Below are 26,054 nucleotides of genomic sequence, written 5' to 3' on the forward strand. Positions count from 1 at the left end.
TAACAATGATGTATTTTACGAAATAACCAATTAATATCGATAAAATATTATATGTATTAAGCGCTAAATTTCACGATCCAAACTCTCACTCTTTTCTACCGAACTCAACTGCAGTCTGTACACTTTTAGTGTTTAGTGTTTATTCTACTGTACTTTAGTGTTATTTCGCTATTCAAGCAATGTAGCGTTCGTATTTGTATATGAATTTGGACATAAATAACAATTTGGACTCCGACTTCAAATAGATTTAAAGTACGAATACAGCGTTAAATTAAAAAAACTTCATGTGTGTTTTTTACGTTTTAGCGCATGTTCCGCTAATTTTGAACGCTATTTTATTGTTAATTAACCGATAAGCGATTATGAGTTCAATAGGCTATTTGACAATGCGAAAAATAAATTGTGAATTATTGTAATCAGTGTATATTATGAGTTTAAAAATGATTATTTACTAACGAAACTTGAAAATAATACTTAATTTATTCAAAAATCAATAAATAAAATTTTTTTCAAACGTTTTTCACGTGACACAAAACGCTCCTGAGTGGCCGGGCTTAATATGAAGTCACTTTCTTGTAAACCTTGCTTTTCTACTATATGTACCACAGATTTAAATACAGCAAAGTGACGTCACCGACCCCATTGCAGCGCCATATTGTCCAAGTAGCGTTTTCGCGCGTTATTTAAATATGGAATTTTTAATATGATATTTTTCGGCGAATATGTACTAGAAATAAAAAAAATCAACTTTTACTAGGTTTCTTAACCTCTACTAAATAATATAAAATGGATTTTAAAAACCAGTCAAATAGCCTATTTTGCTTTAATGTACTAGATATTAATATTACATTAACGACTTGTTACTATATATTTTTCGAGTTATTGTGCAATTGAACCATAAACGATAATAATACCAATTAATCTATACACATAATACCAATTCATCTATACATATAATAAAATTTGAGTGTCTGTTTAAAATATTAAAATTACTTGTTTTGACTAAATGCATGTGTATGCATAATACACGGTACATGTACCAGAATATATTTTTTTCTGTCAGGAATTTTAATGTTTAGATGGGCTAGATCGATTTTGATTGGACACCACTGGCTGAAAGCCTGTGGAGTCCGTTCAAACTGAACAATAACTTCTCTTGTTAAATTTAAAAACGCACGAAGTTGCGGGGCATATCTAGTTAAACAATAAAATAAATTTCACAACTGAAATGGCGCAATCGAGGTGTAGATTTTAATTAAAATAAAATGAAATCCTTTCACGGAGACCTTGATGTCTTTCGTAGTGGAGATGGTGTGCTTATAATTATTGTTTCACAAAAGTATTTATAATAAGACGTGATTGACAAATATTCCAAGACCGACGTGCTGAGAAAACACAATTTAATAACACAGATTGTCTGATGATACCAAATGTATACATACTAGCGACCGGCTCCGGCTTCGCACGGGTGCAATAGTGATACTAAATATACCAAAGAATTTGTTTATATACGACACCAGATTAGAAACTTCTAAAATGATCAGTGTTTCTTTACTATATTATATACTAAAACGTTCCTCTCGAATCACTCTATCTATTAAAAAAAACCGCATCAAAATCCGTTGCGTAATTTCAAAGATCAAAGCATGCATAGGGACAGACAACGGCAAGCGACTTTTTTATATAATGAAATGGTAATGATGATATATTATTATGAGAAATCATATTAATCTAACAAAAGTCTAACTAAATAAGAAAGTGAGTAAATATAATGTCATAAACAATTTTTAATTTTCAACTTCTCTTTTTGTTTTCAAAGTCTATTTCAATCAAAAATATAGTTTTTCAGATAAAGACATGTATGTATTTATGACTAAGTAAAAACATAGTTTTTTCGATAGACTTTGTTTACGAAATGTTTCTATTATCAAAAACTAAATAGGAAAAATTTGCGTTTACTAGACGCTTGTAAATCAATCTCATGTTAAACAATCTTGACGGATGGTACGATATTAGCGACGTGACTTCCCACTTCAGTTACATCAGAACTAGCGACGTTCGGCGGTTTTACTAGCGTTAAATATTTTTGTTTGTTCCCCTCGTGTTTCCTATGGAATCTCTTCGGAAACGCTCCTCACCTGCTTTTCTCAAGTATTAGAGTTTTTAGCGTTGCCGACGGACCAATTTTGCTTTTCGTTACGTTTCATTAAAGAAAAAATGACAAATCTCCCATAAGACATCTGAAAACATTACTATGAATGATTTCAAGACGTAATATTCATTTGCGTTTTAATTTCAAAAGTAATTCCATAATAAATATAAATTATCTTCAACAAATATAGCTGACGTGACACACTTAGCCACTGTTTTCAGGTGATATCAAAAAAATAATAATGAGATTTTGTAATTAGAGTGTTAAATGTTTGTCAACACAAAACCTACGCGCATTAGGCATAGCTCGCTATGTCGAAAGTAAAGCAACAGCCTGTAAATTTCCCACTGCTGGGATAAGGCCTCCTCTTCCATTAAGGAGAGGGTTTGGAACGTATTCCACCACGCTGTTCCAATGCGGGTTGGTGGTTGTACATGTGGCAGAATTTCGATGAAATTAAACACATGCAGGTTTCCTCACGATGTTTTCCTTCACCATTGAGTACGAGATAAATTATAAACACAAATTAAGCACATATATGTAGTGGTGTTTGCCTGGGTTTGAACCCGCAATCTTTCTTACCACTGGGCCATCTCGGCTCAAATACTATACTGGAACCATACTTACTCATCGAAACTGACATTATTTCAGTTCTTGACCAATGATATCACGTACATTCGATGTCAATATAGTTTTTCCTTTTTTTTTCTTGTGGTTGGAATATAAATATTTTGCATAATATTTCTATATGATAGAAAATTATTCAAAAATAAAAGTATTTATTTTTTATTTTTATGTATTTTATTTCTTATAACAATTCTACTAATTCAGACGCATTTCAACAATTCGCAATACAAATGTGTCATACCTTAGGTAAATAGCAAAACATACTAAATATATACTAAACATATAACTGTAAATTATCTAAAATCAATATTGGACATTTGTATGTATATAACATCCATATATATAAATAAAAAACCTTCCCAGGGTATACTATGAAATAATTATTTATATATTTAAGTGAATGTTACATAGATACAATATTAAAATTGTTGACTAGAAAATAATCGAAATATACATCATAAAATTAACTTACATTTTGTTCTTATTCTAAATCTATATCTAGATATGGCAACACTTGTGTTTACTCATATAAATTTGATTACTAGCAATATATAAAACAATTATTTTAATAAGTTCATATTATGGTATATAATTAAGAATTAAAAAAATACTAATAAAATAATACTAAAATAAATACAAGTGCCTCCATATTGATTTTCACAATAACCGACATGTTATTATTATTATTTAAAAATAATTTACTTATAAAATTAAGACAGGGTTTTAAACACCTTAACTTTCTTTCAAACAAAGTATATTTGAATTAGCGACACTAAATATATATTTGTCTAAATACGCGATTAAAATAATGATTATAATATTTCCAAAACCATTTTTCTAAAGAAAATATGGTCTGAAAATAAATACGATCTTATTCGTGAAGCTTATTGAATTATTTTTGTTTCATTATTTGAAATACATAGTTTATAGCTTAAAATAAACAGCCAAAAAATAATTAAGTATAAAAAAACACTAGGCATTCGTGATTTAAATGATAATGTTGTTAATAGTAAAGAATGATTTTTTTTTTTATGAAGTCGTGCAAAGACTAAGCGATGGAATGAACTAAAATAAAACGTCAAAAAATACACAAATCCTTTCAATTAAATTTATTTATACAAATACTTATGATTAACTATTTTGCCGATAAAATTAAAAATATAAATTATTTTTTTTTAATTAAAGACTTAAATCGGCATATAGTTGAACGTAATTTTATTAGATCAATGTATTTATCAGAATTATTAAAACATGTATTGGTTTTATGATAAAAATTAATATCATTTTGCAAGGTCTGTGACTGTCTATCGATATACAGATGAAAGTATAAGACAAAGAGATTTGGAATTATTTTGAAAAAATATTTATTTTACGGAGAAAACTCTTTTTCTGAATCCAATCGAAAGGTTTAAACTTGAAAGTATATTTTAAGCACATCAAGACATATAATTATATGATACTCCTCATTTAGATTGGTCAGAAATTTCGAATTGAAAACGCACGATATATTTTTTGTCATTTGTGTTGCACAGTTCATGTAGTCACCTCAATTAATGGCTGTTGCCAAAATCATCTGGGATTAAGTAACCAGAGAGTCTAAGATAATGAGTTTAAATCAGAGTTACCAGGTTTTACTCCATTACCCGTTTTTTATTACGTAGCCTTCTGATTTGTTAATAACCAACCAATAGTAGCTTCTAAATTCTTCTTTGTAGCCAATCATACGTTAGTAAAATTGTTTTTTTAATATAAAAACCGAGCCTTAGAGCATTACTTTGATTTTATTAGAACTATGTTTATTTAATGACGTATTATTAATAACTGGACATATAATCGTAATCACTTTAGCAATTATTATGCTGAATATTATCCATTTCAAGCATTTGAAATTTCAAAGAAAATTTTGGAAATCTTTTCTTCATCATCGTCTCATTAATATTCCGAATTTTAATTTGCTTATTATTTTATTATCTTAAAACATATATAATAATTAGCTACAATGAACTTGGAATTGATTATCTCACTTTAATATCAGCACTGCTATTCTGTTAGAACTCACTTCGGATCTCACTCGATATATTTTGATAAACCTAACGCTATTTTTGGGTGTATCTTTTGAATTATATAATTAGGTAGGAGAAAATTAAATTCACAATACTACGTTAATAAGGTGGCGAAATTGAAAATGGTGGACTTTACCCACACGAAATTGGTAAAAACAAACTTCCAAGCATTTTACTCCCTCAGGGGTCACGTTTCGTAAAATTCTTACCGGATGTCTCCCTATGGGGAAACTACCTTCCAAATTTCAATTTATTCATTTTTATACATACAGATTATCTTCTTAACAATTAGCAAAACGCGCTGCATCTCTTGGTTTAGTTTGCTAATTTAATACATGAGATTTATTCTATAGATGACATCGTGTGTGAAATTCACGAAGGTCGTGTATCGAGATGAGTATCGAGTTCGTTCTCACAGAATAGATCTTCAGTACCGAATACACAATGTTTCGGAATTGTTGTCGAATGGAAACAATTTTAATATCCTCGCCTACTGTATATTTTATTATTACACTTTCGAATTATCAAAATAATTTCTATAAGATATTATATATCATCAAAAACACAGTGCGACTTATTTATCGATCCCTACACGTTATATAAAAATTGCTAAATTATGAAATTATAAAAATTTAAATATCAGTATCAACACGATCTAGTCCGAGTACACTTGTGACGTCATTTAATGATCTTTTATATGATTTATTTTTTAATATAAAATCAAAATTATATTCGCACTATCAAAAATCAAATTGTACCAAATCAATAAATATACTCCTACATTTGAATTGTGAAAATATATCAACAGTAATAATATCGTTAAGATTCAGTCTTTAATATTAGATTATTACTTTTATCAATTAAATAACTGGCCGCAATTTTAAATCTCGTAAATGATAACGAAAAAAAATTAAACAAGGTACTTGCGGGTAACAAGGGCCACCTTATTTAAAACCAAGATATTAAGAATAATAATGAATAGAAAATAAAACGCTATTTATCAAATTATTATTCATTTCTTTATTATTTGAAAAAGTACAGTCAACACGGTTACGTTAACATAATATCAAGTACAAAGTCGTTTTTAAAAAAGCTTTCAGTGGCCCTATTTATACTTATGTAGTTTATTAAGGGCCATTTTCTAAATATCCAGAATAACCAAATAACAAAAAATAAACTATAATTACAAATTACAAAAACAATTTTTGACTTTTAAGAAAGAAAAACATATTTAAATTCACTTTCATAACAAATAAAAACAACACATGGACCTTATTAAACCTAAGTAACAAATTTTCACTTCGAAAATGTGTTTTAAACATTAAATTGAAAAGAATTATAATAATTACGAACACCTCTTACATCTCTATATATATCGACACTATAAATTAGAAAAAGAAATATGTTTATCAAACATAAGTGGCCCTTATTGGACTCACGTAATTTGTACTTTATAATAATAACGATATTACTTACTGATTTGAGTCTAAAGGAACTAAATTGAATATCACAATTCGTAAAAATAGTAATGTACGCCTAACAAGGCTTATTTTTACGATAATATATAATAAAAAATAACTAAATTGAAAAATCTAAGGTTGTCAAGTCTTATTTGAGATCAAGTTAAGTTTCTCAGTCTTCTAATTGCACATTGGACAAGCAAAATCCGTATCTTCTTTAGTAAGTCCCACGCATGCTTCATGAAACCACTTTTGGCATAATGGACACTGTCGCATATCTTCTAATCTTTCTGTATTACATGCATAACAGTACCATCTATCATTAGTATCAATTTCATCTCTACTTAATTTGCTTTTCTTCTTTGATTCTTTCACTTTTTTTCCTTTTTCGCACCTTCTAGAACGATCCTTAATGTTTACTTTTCGCCGGTGACCCTCCTTCAGATTTGATTTCCGTTGCTTCTCTATATCAGTATCACTTATATTTCTTTCTCTTTTCTTATTCTTCTCTTTATGAGTTTGCCTTTCTTCAAATAAATTTTTAGTAACAATCTGAGCTTTGTAATTAATTGCTTTACGTTTTGGGTTTTGTTTGACAATGGCAAAGTTTGGTGTTGGTATGAGCTCTTGAAATGATTTCTTTCTCTCTTGTAACTTTCTTAGTGGTACATCATCTTCAGAATTTTCGTCACTTGTGACAGGTCTTAAGCTCTTCGTAGCTTTTACATGCCTAGCAGTTATCTGCTTGATGGGAGTGCGATCTTGCTTAGTTGCAGAATTTTCATTTTCATTGTCTGTTGAACTCGAGTATATGCCGAAGAAAGACTTCGTGCCGGGTTCATTGAGCATTTTCGTCAATTCAACACTAGAAGAGTCTGTATCAGAGCTATAAATAACTGGTCTTCTTATTTCAGTATTAGTATTGTGATTCCCTGGATCAGGTGAGTCAGAATCAGTTGTACTGTAGGACACTAATCTTTTCTTGACTCCGATAATTTCTATATGTGGCTGAGACAAATCCGGTTGCAGTAAGGATGGAGAGCTAGGACTTTGATTCTCACATAAAGTGGCATCTGAATCAGAACTATCAGGCTGAGGTCTTAGTTTTGTGTGACTTTTATTAATACCTGATGGACCTGGAATTGGTGAATCGCATCGGGGGATAACATTTTCCTGTTGACAATGCCTCTCAGTAAGAACAGAAGGAGCATAGGCTTCTGATGGTATCGCCTCTGGATAGAACGGATACAAACCAGTAGATTTAAAGCCGTTTACTATGATATCATGCGTCATGCACTTCGACCAAACCCTGCTGAATATTGAATTGAAACGGGCTTTTGTAATTTTTTTTTCAGGATGTTGATACGTAAATGTTAAAACCTCTTCGTCCCAATGATGCTCAAACGATTTGTTCACGCTTTTATCTAGAGGCTGAAGTTCATGAGTAGTGTTTGAAGGCAAACAATACAGTATAATATTTTCCTTGTCTGCCGCATCAACAATGCTGTAATCTAAATGGCACGAAGCACCATCGAAAATGAGCAAACATTGACCATCCGATTTAAACTTACCCAGGTGATGGATGAAGTCAACAAATAGTGACGTAGTCATGCTTCCTTTTGGTGCCATTTTTACCAACGATCCTGAAGGCAAATTGTCGTTGTACTCGGGCTTCATCCTTTTCCCCTTAAATAGTATCATTGGGGGAATTGCGTTACCCAATGCATTTACACAAGCGGCTATCGTAACGTTTTCGGCATGTTCTTGTGCCACCATGTGCACTCTTTTTGACCCTTTTTGAGCTAAAACCAAAGGTTGATTGTGGATTGTCAGTCTGCAGCCTTTTTCGTCCATATTGTAAAGGCGCTGTGGATTATTAGCAATATCTAGCTGTTCGTAAATTTTTTTGTACTCTTGAAAGTGTTGCATGACAATTGCTTTGTTAAGTTTTTGTGCTCTTCCGGGATTTAATATTTGAACTTTGCGCTTTGATATCTCAGTATGTCTTTTTAAAAATAGTTTGAGCCAATCTTTGCCAGCTCGCTTCGTAGATTTATTGAAATTATTCGGAATATTATTTGATTCGCAAAAAACAAAGGCTTGGTGGCGTAACAATTTAGGCGTTAAAGGAAATCCTATGGATGCTAGTCGCTTAATCCTTGAAGCTAGATCATTTTCTTGCTGTTTCGTCATAATTGTGCGACGTCCTATCTGTTTCTCCACTTTGCCTGATTTCAGATGGTTTACCAATGTTCTTCTGGGTATAGAGTAATGTTTAGCAGCAGCACGTTGAGACATGACTCCGTCTTTGACAGCAGCCATAGCTGCCTCCAGCTGTTGAAGTGTCCATAGACCCCGATTTCTTTTAATGGAATGTTCCATTATTGAAACCTACAAAAATAAACGACATACATAAAGCTCATGCCAATAGTCTAGCCTCACGACACAAAGCAAAAAAAAAATGAAAAAGCCATGGCCACTCCTATCGCATTCAAGGAAAAATGCAGCAGATGATATAAGTTAATTAAACTTCTGAAAAATAAAAAATATCAGAAAAAGCCTAATAATACCAATTTATTACTATCCCCCAGGGTCAATCTTCCAAATATTACTTTTTTAATGATAGAAATTAGGACTTTGATATAAGGTAATACAAATAACACATAATAATTTACAAGTATAAAAAGATATGAAAATTAATTCAATAAGTTTAATAAGGGCCGGCCCTCGTAAGCCGCCTAGAATGTGGCTCTAATTAGACTCTTTGGCTTATTTTTTAGCAAAACAGATAAAAACACATAATAGTAAAAAAAACATTTAAGCCTTACCTTCAACAGAAGCTATATCTTCTAAATTTTACATACAAATTCCAAACCTAACTAAAAACAAACATTTAATGCATATTTTATATAATTTCTAACGAAAGAATTTTATAATAATACAACACGCACGAACACACTCGATAGTCGCAGACCTACTGTCAAGATGGCGCGTGGCGCATTGTCATGCGATACGCAGGCTAGCTTTTCTATTGGTCGTTTACATGTGTGCGTGTCTAGAAATGGATAAAACGGTTTTTTAGGATAATTTTCGACACGTGGCCCTTGTTAGACGGTGGCCCTTGTTACCCGCAAGTACCTCATAATTTCCAAAAAGGTCATTAAATGACAGATCAGTGTACAGAAGATGGAGGCATAATTATTAATGATGACTCAATAACTTAATTGCTATTGAAAGTAGTAGATTAAATTAATTATCGATACGAAGTGTTTTTTGACGCCCTGGCTGAAAGTATCTTGAGAATTCAGAAGAATCTTGATTTATTTAATTTTGAATTTAAGTATGCAACATCTTAACAACTGATTACTTTTTATACGCCTTAAAAGGTTTAGAAGTGATTCTATTTATCTTATTTGGAATTATAAAGATGATGTGATTCCCCTGGGCAACATGGCTGGCGAGCAAGCTCAGGCCGGCAAGACTGAAATGCCACGGGATGATGCGGGATGCCACGGGGTCGCTCCTAGTACGTCTTTGGTTGAGCAGAGCGGATTCGTGAGTGAATTCGTTGGCTAGAAGGGTGGAGAGCTCGTTACTCGAGCCCCCAGGGTGTTTTACACTATTGGTCAGCGGCGGAGCCATGTTATCCGCCGCAGTTGCCTTACCACTCCGCGGCATATTGAAAACCCGAATTAGGTTGGTGTGATTTAAATAAGAGTTATAAATGCGATTCCGCGAAAACTAAAGCGTCAAAATAATTTCTCTTTACCACACATTTCAATTTAATTGAATGTAACTAATTAATAATTAACTAACATATTCAATCCATTGAACGTCACTTAATGTTCTAAGTTTCCTACTAGCTTGTTATGGATTTATTATTTTAATAGCGAACCCGCAAATAACAACGTTACCCAATATCCTGAAGTTTTGATTATTTTCCGATGTTCGTAAACCAGACGTAATTAATTGTTTTAAAATGCGATTTCGTTTTTAATCCTGTAAGCTCGTGAAGTGCCAGTCGGGAAAACGACCAAAAAGAAAGCGGATATTTATGCCTCCATCTTGAAATATACTACACCTAATTATTATTCTCTCATCGGTCTCAATACAAAAGCTCGGGAACCTAAAGAAATAAACTACTGAATATCTGAAGCGTATCAATTATTTTACATTTTTTTTTTCAAAAAGCCCGATATATCTAAACCGAATTTAACCACTTGACGATTTTATTCAATGTATTTATTATCTGTGACACCGACGCCTATCTACAGATTATATAACTTTGCAATTGCAAAGAAGCGCTGCTGGATATTGCAAAGTTTAATTATTATTAGCCGTACATTAGGCCTGGGTTAATAGAAAAATTATGCTGCGTTACGTATTAACGTTTCGTTTGTAAAATCGCCAAGTGAAATCGTCGCGTTTGTTATTATTTAAACCTTACACTATTGACGTTCGCTAATGTTCTTGGTCTGAAGATTCGACGTTCTCGGATTGTGCGAATTTCAGGAACACCTGCTCTAACGTTGTCTGACTAAAGCTATATTCGACGATGTTCAGCTTTTCTTTCGCTGGAAATTAAACGGAATACATAAGACTCACCCTTCGTGTTCAAGGAGACATACCGCGCCGACAGCTGGTCTAATTACTTTATTATTTAAAAAATGTCAAGAGCCACTTTGGAACTACTAGGTTTCACTTAGATTGATGTCGCAACATTACATCGATTGATTGCGAACGTTACTTTCATATTTGATTATATGATCAGCACGGTTACGGGAAGCTGAGTTTGAATGTTATAAGCAAACGTGTCTCACCCTCCTCGATCTGCTGGAAGCATCTCGCGAGGCTGGAGACGGAGGACTGCGGCACGGAGAACACGAGGCGCTCCGCGAAGCTCTCCTCCAGCACCGCGGCCGGGAACAGCTGCGCCACCAGCGCGATGGCCGCCTCCGAGCTGGCGCCGCCGCCCGACTCCGTGCTGAGGACCCACCACTCGTCAGCGCGACCAGGCTCGGAGGGGGGGGGGGGTGTTGTAGTACAACACAACTTAGATATAGCATCCGGCAAATTCAATAAAACCGATTACTGCCATAGAAATAGCTCCCTATCGCGCCATTTGACGCTATTTATCGCTCTAGATTCTCGCGTCAGTTCAACCCGAGGAAGCAAGTGCATGAAATGGACGTGTCAAATTGACGTATATTTAGGTGATAGGATATTACAAGTTATTACGTTTGTGTAAAGATCATATTCGTATGACAAATAAATATTGATAATTTGGTATAGCGTTCTCAATTCGGATGTGATCGGTTTTACGAATGAGAGCGTATTTCGTTCGGATGTGATCGGTTTTACGAATGTTGCCGATCTTGATCTGAGTCGTGTCGTAGTGTACGGGGCACGTACCGCTGGTGGTGCAGGCGCGCGGACGACGTGTTGGCCACGAGGGGCGTGTGTATGCTGACGTCCACCGCCTCGCCCTCGCCCTCGCCCTCGCCCTCCGCCTCCACCTCGGCCTCCACGGTCGCGGAGCCCGCTCCCGACCCTAAGTATGTCTCATTTATTACGCTCAATATAGAAAACAAAAAAATGTTGGCTATAAGAATTTTAGCCAATTGTTAAAAATAGGTTCAGTTCCATGGGTCTGTAGACAATAATTGGAGGCTCGCAGAGGTGGGCCTATCGTCAGAATTTCACGGCGACATCCCCCGAAAAGACGGAGTGGGTACCGCTGTTTATTTATTTATTTATTTATTTATGTACTAACAGAGTATACAGAGAATTATATAAATGAAAAATGTGTGCATAGGGATAACTTATCTCTAACAAGAGATCTCTTCCAGAAACCCTGAATCTAGTGGAGATTATTTGTAGTACAGATTTATAGTGTAGGTACAATATCAATTAGTTTTATATTATAAAATTCAAGTAGACTTAACGATACTTTTTTAGTGGGTATTCCGGCGCCGGCGAGCCCACATCATATGGGAAATGCATAATGCGTTTTTTAGCGAAAGAAAAGGCTCTGCAGATAACACTTTCTATGAATAAAATTTATATTAATCGTTGCAACTTGTCCAAAATCCTGTGAGTTGTACAGTCGGGGTAAGAAAAGGTTCGTCACCTTAAGATCTATTTTCGTGGCTCAGTTTGAGCGATAATCTGCTTTACCGATCGAGAATGATATATTGCGTCGCAATGATTTGATGTTAAGATTCAAAAGGTACTAAGAGTTTAAGACTTGATAAAGGAATGAATTTGAAAACAGACGAAGGTTTTCTTACTCTGACTGTAGATAATCGATTGAAAAATATCGAACAAAGAATTGCTCCTGATACTTATTTATTCTGGTACTTAATAAGGATATTATGTTTGTATAGATTTCGGTGTAAGTTGAAACTGAGATACTCTATCTCAGTAAACTACATTTCTTGATGGTAGGGCTTTGTGCAAGCTCGTCTGAGTAGGTACCAACCACTCATCAGATATTCTACCGCCAAACAATAGTACTTGGTATTTCTGTATTCCGGTTTGAAGGGTGAGTGAGACAGTGTAAATACAGGGATAAGGAGCACAAGATCTTAGTTCCCAAGGTTGGTGGCGCATTGGCGATGAAAGGAATGGCTAGTGTTTCTTTTACAGCGCCATACTTTTTTTTTACAGTGCCATTGTCTATGGGCCGTCGTGACCACTTACCATCAGGTGGCCCGTATGCTCCAAAGAAAACAAAAGAACTAGCAAAAAAAATAATAAAATTCTTGCTAATGCTAATTCTAATAATTGAAGGGGCACACAACTTATGAAATATATTGAAAAAAATATTAAAATTGTGTAGGTATTTAGTGTGTTTTTTGAAGACTCATAAATTAAAAAATATATGTTGTTAAATATATGTTTGTGAATAAAGTAAAATACAGTCTCACCTTCATCCGCCTCGCCCAGCGACGGGGAATTATTCGCTGACCGTAAGGGGGAGGGCGTCAACGACAGATCTGACTCTAACATCTGAAAATAAAGAACAACTTCAAACTGATTGCACAACCTTATTAATAACTTTATAAAATAAACAATACTTAAAACTACAATACTTATAACAGCTTATTATCTCTCGTTAAGCGATATATAACCGTTTCCGTAAAGGACAACCTCAGCCTGTCAATAGAGTCAAAAAGAAAACAAGGGTACCCGAACTTAGGAACCCATGACGGGTTATTATATACCAGGTTATATAAAACACATAATGTAATAAATTACCTATGTTTGAGAATAATTGAATGACAATGAAACATTATTAAAGACTAATTTAAATAATCTCATATATTAATAGCTTGAGCCGAAATCGGCTTTTTTCACCTGGAACATAAATATGTTCCTGGTATTATGGGAGCTGCATGTTGAAGATCGGTTGTGTTTTTATTTCAAAGAGCCTCATTTAAAAGAGAGGATTGTTGATTTAGCAAAGATTCAATATAAAAAATGTTACTGGCCAGTAAGAGAACGGTGCTAAGGCTGTATAAAGAAAAAACGTAAACAAAATTAAAGAAAGTTGATATCGTTATGTCGATATATATATATATCCTTTTCAATAAACGCGAACTTTGACGACCCAATAGTATTGTATAAAACTATATTAAATACAAAGAAACAGAGACACAAAGAAGAAGAGAAGAGATAAGTCGCCTAGTAGGGGTAAGACACTTTTTCCTTAGAGAGAAATTCTGCCAATTCTCTCCGTAAGTATGTACAACAACAACAGCCTATAAATTTTCCACTGCTGGGCTAAGGCCTCCTCTTCTTTTGAGGAGAAAGTTTGAAACATATTCCACCACGGTGTGCCAATGTGGGTTGGTGGAATGTATGAATGGTAGTATGTCCGTCGTTTTAAGATTTAATTAGCTCACCGTCGATTTTTGGTTCTGTTGGCCTATCTTCATCTCCAGCGTGTAGCCCGCGCCGTACAAGTTCTTTAAATGTTGCGTCGAACCAATACACCTGATACAAACCAAATAAAAATAAAACGACAAATTAATTACTGCAGCATACATTAATAAAATTTATTAATAATTTAACTCAAAACCTATGATAACTAGGACTGCTTTCAAGTTCTGTTATTATAATTTGTCTGTTAAGAATTCTTGATTTTTTTTATTAAGGAACAAAATTCAATTATAATTTTAAAATTTGAAACCTGCAGAATATAAATTATTGTAAATATATATTATAAATAGTAAGAGAAATGTTTTGACGATTGACTAATATTTATAGACATGAATTTATGACATCCTGAAAGAGGACTGACAATTCAAAACAAAGAGGAAATTACAAAGCTTCTTCTGCTTTCATTCGATTAAAGAAGAAAATATGCACGAGGTAAATAGTTTTTTTCATTATAGCTGGTCTTTTGACTAATGTTATCTAGGGAGCGTCATGTTGTGGACGATCGGTAGAATAATATTGAAGAAAGAATTGCTTCAGAATATTTATTTTTGTTGGTACTTAATTATACTTTTTATGCATTTCGCTAAAAGTTGAAAGGAAACATACATGAAGCCCAAAAATATCGGATCACGTATGCGTTCTGTTAGTTATTCAACACGTGAACAGATTCCTCACCTCAATCCACCCTTCACCATGATCCCGACTCTAGAACACAGAGCGTCAGCCTCTTCCATGGAATGTGTTGTCAAAATAGCACCTTTTCTACCCTGCAAATGTAATTCAACAAATCTAGCTATAGCATGATTAATATAAATAATATAATTCGAATGTACTAAATTGGTACAAATTGAAGTCTAAGGCATTTTATTTCAGGAATAAAAAATGCAAGATTATATACCAAAGCGAAATACTTTTTCCCTAAATGTTTGGTAGGTTCGACGGTCGTGAACTTGGTTTAAGATTGTGTTTCACTTGGTGGTAGGACTTTGTGCAAGCACTTCTCACGTAGGTACCATCCACTCATCAGTTATTCTACCGCCGAAAAACCGTACTTAGTATTGTTGTGTTCCGATTTGAAGGGTGAGTGAGCCAGTGTAACTACAGGCACAAGAGACTTAAAATCTTAGCACCCAGGTTGGTGACGCATTGGATATGTAAGGAATGGTTAATATTTCTGACAGCGCCATTGCCTATGGGAAATCTTAGTTCCCAGGTTGGTGGAGCCTTGGCGATGTAAGAGTGGTTAATATTTCTATCAGCGCCATTGTCTCTGGGAAGTGGTGACCAATTACCATCAGGCTCGTTCGTCAACCAATGACAAAAAAATGTGTGTTTTGTTCCTGATGGGAGGGTATAAGGACAGTTGGTTTCAGTATCAGGACAGGGATGTGTTCGGATCTGATTAAAGTATCGTCGTGACCTGGAAGCTCGCGAGTATGGTGTCCCAGAGGAAGCGCTTGCTGCGCGGGTCCATGCCGGTGGAGGGCTCGTCCAGCAGCACGACGCGCGGGCTGCCCACCATGGCGAGCGCGAACGACAGCTTGCGGCGCGTGCCGCCCGAGCACTCCTCCGCGTTCTTGCCCGCGTGCTCAGCTATCTGCAGCCCCTGCAGGTACGCCTCCACGATCCTGCACCCACCACTCCGTTACGCTTGGACTAGCACAATCACTACGGCTATCAGACGGGAAACTGTGATGTCATGACTCCACGATCCTGCACCCACCACTCCGTTACGCTTGGACTAGCACCACAATCACTAAGACTATCAGACGGGAAACTGTCATGACATGACTCCACGATCGCACTCCTCCGCGTTCTTGCCCGCGTGCTCAGCTTGCAATTTGCAGCCCCTGCATGGCATTGGCATTGCACTGTATGGATGTTTGTTACTCTTTCACGTAAAAACTACTGAATGGATTTGAATGAAACTTTACCACAATATATGTAGCTTATACATCAGAATAACACATAGGTCGTAAAAAAACACATTTTTTGCGCTTACATTGCAAACGCTGACTGAATCCTACAAGATAGATCAAAACAATGTACTACAGTATTGTACAACTTAAAAAGGTCTACAAAAAAGTCCTTGATGGTATATGTTTATCTCTTAGGAATAACCCACAATAACCATTTTTTATCCTTTACTTTGTACGAGAAATAATGACTTATTTACGAAGCGATTTTAAGCGATTGCTAGACTAGACGGGACGAACCTGAAGTCCACGCGAACGAAGTCGCGGGCAAAAGCTAGTCTACTATAAAACCTTACGAAGGAGATCTCCCTTCCCTGTGAAGGCAAAGCAGGCAGACTCACCGGGGCGTGTCGGCCTTGCTGATGCCGCGGATGGCGGCGTAGCACTCGATGTGCTCGCGGATGGTGACGTTCTTCCAGAGCGCGTCGTGCTGCGGGCAGTAGCCCAGCATCTGGAACGCGCCCGACTGCGCCTCCTCGATGTTCTGCCCGCCCAGCATCACCTGCAGAGGAATCGCTGGATTATTTCGTATCAGTATGACCGTGCGAAACCGGGGCGGGTCCCTAGTCACGGCATACAACAAATATAATATTGTCGTAATAGATAACATAGTATAAAACAATGTCGTATACCGCTGTCTGTCTCTATGTATGCTTAGGTCTTTAAAATTACGCAACGGATTTTGATGCGGGTTTTTAAATAGATAGTGATTCGAGGGGAAGGTTTTTTTATATTGATAAAAGAAACATTGATAATTATCGAAGTTTCTAATGTAGCTTATTTCGTATCAGTGTGACCGTGTGAAACCGGGGCGGGTCGCTAGTCACGGCATACAACAAATATAATATTGTCGTAATGTCTCACGGTGCCGCAGGTGAGGCGCTCCTCGGCCGTGATGATCTTCATGGTGGTGGTCTTCCCGGCGCCGTTGTGGCCTAGCAGGCCGAACACCTCCCCGCCCTGCACGGCCAGCGACAGGCGCGCCAGCGCGGCGCGACGCAGCGCCTCGCCGCCGCCGCAGCACGCCGTGCCGTTGCGCGTCCCGCGGAGCTTGTACTCCTTGCGGAGATTCTGACAATCGAAATAGCGTTTAATCAAGAATATATGAGACAACATCACATACATTACTCTGATCCCAATGTAAGTAGTGTAGCACTTGTGTTGTGGAAATCAGAAGTAACGACGGTACCACAAACACCCAGACCCAAGACAACATAGGAAACTAATGGTAATCTACATCGACTCGGCCGGGAATCGAACCCGGGACCTCAGAGTGGCGTACCTATGAAAACCGGTGTACGCACCACTCGACCATGGAGGTCGTCAATTAGAAGAAGTACACTGAAAGCGAAAAGGGCATATCCATCACCGATTTTGCCTTTATCCAAATTGACTGGAAACAATTAAAAAAAAAAACAAAAGCGCGCGAAACTGAATTAAACAACAATATTTTTTGTATTTGTGGTGCCGACAGACCTCGATACTAGCGCGTCTTGTAATTTGTTAAATATTGTATTATTGTAATTGTATTAGTAAACTTAACTGAGTAAGCACTGGCGCGCACTGGTGATTTTTGTCACGGTGATTGTTTCGTCACTCCTGTCGAGTCCGTGAATATGTACAGATGCAGACGCAAATGTCACCCAACTGTCACGTCGTAACGTGCGCTCACCTCCATGCATATTCATGGACTCGACAAGAGTGACGAAACAGTCACCGTGACAAAAGTTACCAGTGCGCGCTAGTTCTAAATAATCCTACTTAAGTATAAATGATTTGGTGATTTATTGATGTGAACAGTGGCGTAGCTAGGTGAGGAAGGGCCCCGGTGCGGTGCATAGAAAAAGACTCGGGCCCTCTTCCCCACTTTCCCATCCCTCTAACTAATAATTAGATACCCTTTGAAATTATAGATACCAAATAAGAATTTTTTGGAGCAGGGTCGTGATTATCTATCTTCAGAAGCTTAAGGTTTAGTTTAGAGGGCCCCCCGAACTTCGGGGCCCTGGTGCTTTGCACCACCTAGCCCTACGATAGCTACGCCACTGGATGTGAAGAAAAAGTTCGAATTTGGAACACTTTCGATTTGTTAGCAAAATGTTGTATGTGACTGTAATGTTCGTTTTTTAAATAAAGGTATATAAGCGGGTGCGGGGCGGCTCACGTGCACGCGCATTGGAACACTTTCGATTTGTTAGCAAAATGTTGTATGTGACTGTAATGTTCGTTTTTGTATATAAGTATATAAGGGGCGGGGCGGCTCACGTGCACGAGCAGCGCGGGCGCGGTGTGGTCGCGCGCGGCTAGCAGCGCGGCGACGCGGCGGCGCTCTCGGCGCACGTCGTCGTCCTCGCCGCCGTCGCCGCCCGCCTCCGCCTCGCTGTCCGCCGCCGCCGCGCTGCCCTTGCGCTGCGACGCGCGGGACAAAGACACGTTTGAATACAGAGACAATCTAACATAAAACAAGGAAAATGTTTGGCCTACAAAAACTCATGGTTCTGATTAATACGTCCTCCCGTACTCTCTGTACTTGTTCGTAAATGTAAATTCCTACTGCTGGGCTATAGGCCTCCTCTCCCTTTGAGGAGAAGGTTTGGAACATATTCCACCTCGCTGTTCCAATGCGGGTTGGTGGAATACACATGTGGCAAAATTTCTATGAAATTTGTCACATGCAGGTTTCCTCACGATGTTTTCCTTCAACGCTGAGCACGAGATGAATTATAAAGACAAATTAAGCACATGAATCAGCGGTGCTTGCCTGGGTTTGAACCCGCAATCATCGGTTAAGATGCACGCGTTCCAACCACTGGGCCAACTCGACTCTCATACTGAGATAATCTAACATAAAACAAGGAAAAAATGTTTGGCCTACAAAAACTCATGGTTCTGATTAAAGCGTCCTCCCCCGTACTCTCTGTACTTGTTCGTAATAGTAACTCCCTTTGTGGAGAGGCTTAGGAGCATATTCCACCATGCTGTTTCCAGTGCCTGTTGGTGGATTCACATGTGACATAATTTCATTGAAATAAGACACACGTAACCTTCGTGTGTCCTTATGATGCTTTCCATCACCACCAAGCTCGAGATGGATTAACACAAATTAAGCACATGGAAATTCAGTGGTGCTGGCATGATATTATCATTTAAAATGCACACGTTCTAACTGTACTTATTCAACAACAAAACAACAACAATAGCCTGTAAATTCCTACTGCTGGGCTAAAGGCCTCCTCTCCTTTTGAGGAGAAGGTTTGGAACATATTCCACCACGCTGTTCCAATGCGAGTTGGTGTAATACACATGTGGCAGAATTTCTATGAACTTTGTCACATGCAGGTTTCCTCACGATGTTTTCCTTCACCGCTGAGCACGAGATGACCCGCAATCATCGGTTAAGATGCACGCGTTCTAACCACTTGGCCATCTCGACTCTGTACTTATTCAAATGTATAAATATTGCATGATTTTTGTAAAACACCCTTATCCTTTAACATATATTTGGTTCATGTCCCGACACTCACAGTACATATCCTGCCCCCCGACTTGAGCCTGTCCGCCGCCAACAGAGCGGCGCCACATACGGGCACATGAACCAGCATGGCCACGATCAGCACCCACACCTCCGCCGTGAAATAGCTGGACAGTGACGGCACTGTGCACAGCCCTCGGAGGTTGCAGGTTACATATACCCTGGACAAAAAAAATTAACATCTTTCATACAAATATTTATTCAAGCATTTTTGAATTTAAAAACTTGTGATAATTCTTAGACTGAGACCACATTACGGTTAAATCGCTGCGATTTTTAATCGTGAATTTGTGTATTAAAGAAACTAATACAAGCGGCCGCACTTGCGGTTTTTACCCGCGTCTGATTTAAAAACAATGAAATTTTTTACAAAATGCTCGCAGGTAAAAACCGCGACCAAATTGCGCACGCACTTGGCCAATAGCCAAAGGCGGTTTTCGGTCAGTATTCGATAGACCACCGCGCGGTGGGGAATATCCATGAATTGATATATGGACGCACGAGGTGTAAAACCTTATCAAAGCTTTTTACTGGCATCCTATAGTAATTGAAACATTTCTCAGGATGTTCTCTTAAACTTTAAAATTCCTATGAAATAATCCTTTCTCAAATCTACGGCTTGTGAAATTAACGCTGAGGTCTTTTCTTTATATTTCTTAATATCAGAGCAACAACACATACTGCCTGCCACATACTGCCATCTTTAAATCGTGTTAATGGGAGTTGAACGGCGCTCACGTGACGCGTCGCGTCGATGATAGCGAGGCAGACATCTTGGATGCAGTTACATTCAAGATTTCCTGCGCACCACGTATGCGACGAATCGCTAATTTCCGACAGTTTCTTTATTCTTTAGTAAAAGATTCAATGATTCATATGTGTTTGTGAATATTATATTTAAACAAAACTATATTTATGACTACTGTCCTATAATAATATATGTAATTAATTTGTTCAATTAAAAACCTATTGAATTTGGCAACAATAGATTGAATACACGGTCTCTTATCATGAATGATCCCGATATTGGCAATAAAATGTCTACACAAAAATAAACTCTAAATCATTGTTCAAAACACTTACCTATCAACATAATAAATGATCGCATACGGTATGTACATAACGTCTAGAAAACTGAACACTAAGTGAAGATAAAACGCGATGTTGCTACCTGCAAAAAAATACACATTGTGAAAATTCAAATCTTATATGGCAATAATACAGGTTAAAAGGCAGGCAACACAGAATTTTCGTTTGTGTATCTTATTAGTAAAAGGAAAAAATTCTGGAACATATGTCTAACAAAGTTGCTCCCCGTTGTCTGTAGGCTCAGATCTTTTTGACTACGCAGCGGATTTTTATTCGGTTTTTATTAACACACTAGAGTAATTTAAGAGGAACTTTCATATGTGTAATACATATTTACATAATTTAGTAAGGAAAAGTCGGAAATTCCAACAATGATCTCAGTAGTTATTCAAAACGGGATATTTACAAGAAGTGAACAAGACCTTTTTTTATGGTATAGGTTGGCGGACGAGCATATGGGCCATCTGATAGTAAGTGGTCACCATTACCCATAGACAATGACGCTGTAAGGGACATTAACTATTCCTTAAATCGTCAATGCGCCACTAACCTTGGGAACTAAGATTCAAGCCGGAACACAACAATACTGAGTACTATTGTTTGGCGGTAAAATAACTGATGAGTGGGTGGTACCTACCCAGATGGGCTTGCACAAAGACCTACCACCAAGTAAAATTAGTAGATAATGTCGAAATATCGAGCTCCGCCAAGTAAAAGTAATAAACATGGTAAATATCCCGTATTATATAACTGTAATAATAAAAATAACTATATTCATTTAAAATCTTATATATCAGAAGTATAATAAATACAAACTCACCCCATTTAAAAGTATCCAAAACAGCTACCAATATGAAAGGTATGACGCCCACCCAAGTGGTAATGTTTGGCATGATACTCTGAGCGGAATCCATTTTGTCGAAGATATATGACAGGCACGTGTTGAACAAAATGGCGGACGGGCTGTACAAGATCAGCAGACCGCAGAGCATCGTGATGGCTGAACCGTTGGTTAGACTTGGTATATCGTTGAGGATCACCTGATAATGGCAAAAATGAAAGACCTTCATTTATAGTTTTAATAACCTTAACCAATTTTTGTCGTTGTTCCTTTGTCTTTTATATTACATTTGTTTGTGTTGTATTATATCGGTATGTATTTATTTACATACATAGTTATATGTGTTTTATTATATTTAAAACGCAGTATATAATTTTTCAAAGTTATTTTACGAATTTCCAAATTTATTTTGCTACCCATCTGCCCAAAGGTTGCCTGGAAGAGATCGCTGTTTTAGCGATAAGGCCGCCTGTTGCATTCATGGAACTTTTGTAAATGAAACTTTTAAATAAAGCATAAATAAATTGTAGAAGAAAGTAATAAGAGAAACGGCTTAACTATAAAATGTAAAGGGCTTAACTAGAAAATGGTCACAAGTTTTATGTGACAATGATACAAGAATAGTCCTTAAGTTAAATACTCACAAGAACCAGAACTCCGGCACTGGTGACGATCATAATGAAGATGAGGATAGTGAAGTACGTCAAGAAGTACATGCTCATCGACAGACCGTTCACGCGTAACTGGTTCTTCGCTTTTATCTGGAAGCGAACATGAGGAATTCTCTATTAAACGACCAGATAGGATGAACTTTTGAAATAAGACAAATTAGTAGAGTACAGTTCGTTTATAACTGTTGCTTTCAATGCAAAATCCTTAGGAAACCTGCATGAAACTTAAATAGTTGTAGTAGATGATCATGCTTGATTACAAGACTCTCCTTTTGAGAAGGTTTGGAATATATTCTACCACGCTGTTTTAATTCGGGTTGGTGGAATACACATATGGCAGAATTTCTTTGAAATTAGACAAATGCAGGTTTCCTCACGATATTTTCCCTGAACCGAGTACGAGATGAATTATAAACACAAATTAAGCACATGAATATTCAGTAGAGCTTGCCTGGGTTTGAACCCTTAATCATCTGTTAAGATGCACGCGTTCTAACCACTGGCTCACCTCGACTCATGTTTGATTAAAATTTTGAATTTCGCCTACCAATTAATTTTGTATAAAATTTTGCAGTTACAATTGAATTGTTTTTGTAATTTACACGATATTTTACCAATGTGTCTTATACTACAAATAAAAATAGATAAATTTAACTCTTGAAATCGTTTAAAATTTTCCACATTACTGTTCTACAATGGGTATATTCCTTCAATTCTTCGTGTAAAAAAGCTATCAGCTTTAAAACGTTATATACAGACATACCTCTCGATCGTACACGATGTCAACAGCCAGCGTGACGGGTACGAGCGCGAATATCATTCCCATAAAAATAGCGCAGACCACGTTCCCCAAGTTGAACTCTTCCTGCTGTTCCGTCTGCTGGAAGGGGTGGGTGAGGACCTCTATAGGCTTGAAGCTTTCCAGCTGACCGGAGGCCGTCATTAATACCCTACGAATATCAAAAATATATAAGGAAAATTCTTTAATAGATACTAGCGAAGAAAATACAAGAAAAATTGTCTTAATATAGACATTGTACTAAAATTATGGTATACTAGTTGTAGTCCGCGTCTTTGCTCGTTTAGGGTGTTGGTTGACATGTGTTAGGCCAAAAAATTAGCCTATGTCCTTTCTTGGACTTTAAGTTTGCTTCATAACAAATCTCATCGAATTCGCTTCATTGGTTTGGTCGAGACAGAGCGACAAACAGACAAACAGGCAGAGTTACTTTCACATTTACATATATAGATTTTTATGGTGAAAAAATAGGTGCATATAAAGTCTGGAGGTTGTTAAACGAGAGTTGTCCTATTAGATACTTAACTTAGCGTTACTTTTATAAAGATTGACTTTTAGATATTACCAATTTAATGCTTAACTTTTAAACAGCTATACCAAATTGCGTAGAAATTTCTACCGATTTTTTTAGCATTTTCTTTATTATATTATATTTTTAATTATATGTATAGGTTAGCCTATGAAATAAATAAACACTTACCTGTATATACTATTGTCCAATAAGTTAATTATAATAGGCAAGCTATGAGTATACGTGCTATTGTAGTAGGCCATTATTTTCCCAAAAGGAATTAGGCTATCCTTCAAACTAAACGCTCCAAAATTCTCCATATCTAGAAGACTCGAGAAGTTTCCATCGAATAGATCTATTGGGTGAGCACCTAATGTTTCTAAAGAATCCTTAAAATCAGCGATTTCCTTAAAGTTATCCTGTTCACTGTACAGTGCAATCGGCGTCTTATTGAAATAGGCGTTCGGTTCCAATTTGAGTGGCTGCATTCGAAAAAAGACGATTTGGCGCGACTTCATGTAAAGGCCGAGCGCGCAAGAGACTGCAACAAAAGATTATCATCAAAAAACAATACTATACTACCTTGACTACTGGTCCTCAATTACAATCGATTTATAAGTGAAATACTAGAAAAGGAAAAGCATTTGAGGCATCAAAATTTTCTTAAAAAGTTGTTAATCTTATTTAAATGTAATATGAAAAATGTTATTTTACCGTTTTCTAAACCATTAAAATAACATTTTTCATCATAAAAATAACCCTGGGCAAAGTAGCATCGCCTGAATAAAATGCTGGTAAATCAGCTTGCAATTACAAGACAGATTTAATAACGATGTGATGATATTTTTAGAAATGTGCTATTTTCAGAATTTCAAACAATTATTTATTTATTTATTTATTTGTAATCAACAGCGTATACAGATTATATTTGTACAATTTTTTTTAAATTACATGAAGACTATGGCCACAAAGATTACAATATAAAATGTTTAATATAATATATTTAACAAAGTGGATAACAAAAAGAAAGTAGGTCTAAAGAAAGTTGTTGACGTTTGTGACAACAGAATATTCACTTAGTTTCGTCTTTGCTCTAGCGAATCAAGTTTATAATAAATACAGGCTTCTTCATAAGTGTCAAATTTTTTAAAATCTTTGTACGCTAAGTATTTGAGAAATTTATATTGTATAGATTCGAGTCTCTGAATATGATTTTTATATAGAGGTGACCATATACTACTTGCATATTCCAAGATACTTCGAACGTATGCAGAGTAGAGTATTTTTATGCATTCAATATTATTAAATGATTGCGTTGCTCGCTTAATAAAACCAAGTTGTTTATACGCCCTATTTGTTACTGCGTCAATATGTTCAATCATTGAAACTTTAGTGTCAATTTTAATACCTAGATCTGTAACGGTAGATTTTTTAGCAATGGTCGCGTCATTGATTTTATAGTCGAAATTAATTTTTGTTTTTTTACGAGTCAGAGTTATATGATGACATTTCTTAACGTTTACTGTAATTCTGTTTTTCGCGTAGTATTTTGTCAGGGCATTTAAATCATCTTGTAATTTAAGGCAATCCTTGAATGATCTTATTTTAAAGTACAATTTTTTATCGTCAGCGAACATCAAATAGTGTGAATGTTTGAAACAATTGCCGATGTCAAAAAGATATGCATTGTATAGAAGGGGCCCCAAAATGGATCCTTGAGGGACCCCTGATGATATGAATACAAAATCACTTCTAGCACTGCCTGTTACTACTGCCTGCATACGATTTTTTATATAAGATGTCAACCATCGAAGCAAGTTTCCGTTTATCCCAAGAGTATTAAGTTTATGAAGTAATATCAGGTGATCTACGCGGTCGAACGCTTTTTCAAAATCTGTGTAGATGACATCTACTTGGCATCTTTCATCCAAACTTTGCAGTATAAAGTCTGTGAAGATGGCCAAATTGGAGACCGTTGAGCGATTCTTCATGAAACCGTGTTGTTCGTAGGGAATGGACCTTGTAATAATGGGGCATATTTGTCTGTAAACCACTTTTTCGAACAGCTAGCTCATTGCGTTCAGGATAGAAATCGGTCGGTAATTTTCAATTTTTGTTTTAGAACCACTTTTGTGGATTGGTACTACTAGAGCTTCTTTCCATACTTCGGGAAAAGTACAAAACACATTAACAGAAAAGTTAAAAATAATTGAAAGTGGTTTAGCTAGGTTTTTAGCACACTTGGATAGAAAGAATGGTGGAATGCCGTCGCTACCTGGCCCTTTATCAGTCCTAAGCGTTTTGAGCAAATTGTAAACTTCTTTTTCTTCGATAATGATTTTGTTAATGGATCCATTCTGAGATAATATAGGCTGATTTGTTACGTTAT

General features: G+C 36.3%; 2 protein-coding genes across 2 annotated transcripts in view; both read right to left on the minus strand.

Annotated features, from left to right (window-relative positions):
- Positions 1–5,887: 5,887 nt before the first annotated feature.
- Positions 5,888–8,720, minus strand: LOC124532993. Its single transcript, XM_047108138.1, has one exon. The coding sequence runs from the start codon at positions 8,682–8,684 to the stop codon at positions 6,483–6,485; it is 2,202 nt and encodes a 733-aa protein (XP_046964094.1). The 5' UTR covers positions 8,685–8,720; the 3' UTR covers positions 5,888–6,482.
- A 728-nt stretch (positions 8,721–9,448) lies between these two features.
- LOC124532992 (cholesterol transporter ABCA5-like) overlaps positions 9,449–26,054 on the minus strand; it is a 56,650-nt gene continuing 40,044 nt past the window's right edge. The window contains exons 21-36 of the mRNA XM_047108137.1: positions 23,855–24,206; positions 23,119–23,305; positions 22,329–22,445; positions 21,664–21,883; positions 20,838–20,925; positions 19,747–19,915; positions 18,488–18,631; positions 17,087–17,293; positions 16,564–16,724; positions 15,667–15,874; positions 14,922–15,013; positions 14,210–14,300; positions 13,232–13,313; positions 11,715–11,853; positions 11,123–11,286; positions 9,449–10,876 (exon numbers count right to left, since the gene is read on the minus strand). Of these exons, the coding sequence (XP_046964093.1) occupies positions 10,764–10,876; positions 11,123–11,286; positions 11,715–11,853; positions 13,232–13,313; positions 14,210–14,300; positions 14,922–15,013; positions 15,667–15,874; positions 16,564–16,724; positions 17,087–17,293; positions 18,488–18,631; positions 19,747–19,915; positions 20,838–20,925; positions 21,664–21,883; positions 22,329–22,445; positions 23,119–23,305; positions 23,855–24,206 (2,534 nt within the window). The 3' untranslated portion in view covers positions 9,449–10,763. The remainder of the gene's footprint in view (positions 10,877–11,122; positions 11,287–11,714; positions 11,854–13,231; positions 13,314–14,209; positions 14,301–14,921; positions 15,014–15,666; positions 15,875–16,563; positions 16,725–17,086; positions 17,294–18,487; positions 18,632–19,746; positions 19,916–20,837; positions 20,926–21,663; positions 21,884–22,328; positions 22,446–23,118; positions 23,306–23,854; positions 24,207–26,054) is intronic.

The sequence above is a fragment of the Vanessa cardui genome, chromosome 10, assembly GCF_905220365.1.
Source record: "Vanessa cardui chromosome 10, ilVanCard2.1, whole genome shotgun sequence".
NCBI classification, from domain to species: domain Eukaryota; kingdom Metazoa; phylum Arthropoda; class Insecta; order Lepidoptera; family Nymphalidae; genus Vanessa; species Vanessa cardui.

Bases quoted from the DNA above. Each gene is read 5' to 3' on its own strand.
- LOC124532993 (XM_047108138.1), bottom strand. From the start codon at position 8,684: ATGGAACATTCCATTAAAAGAAATCGGGGTCTATGGACACTTCAACAG.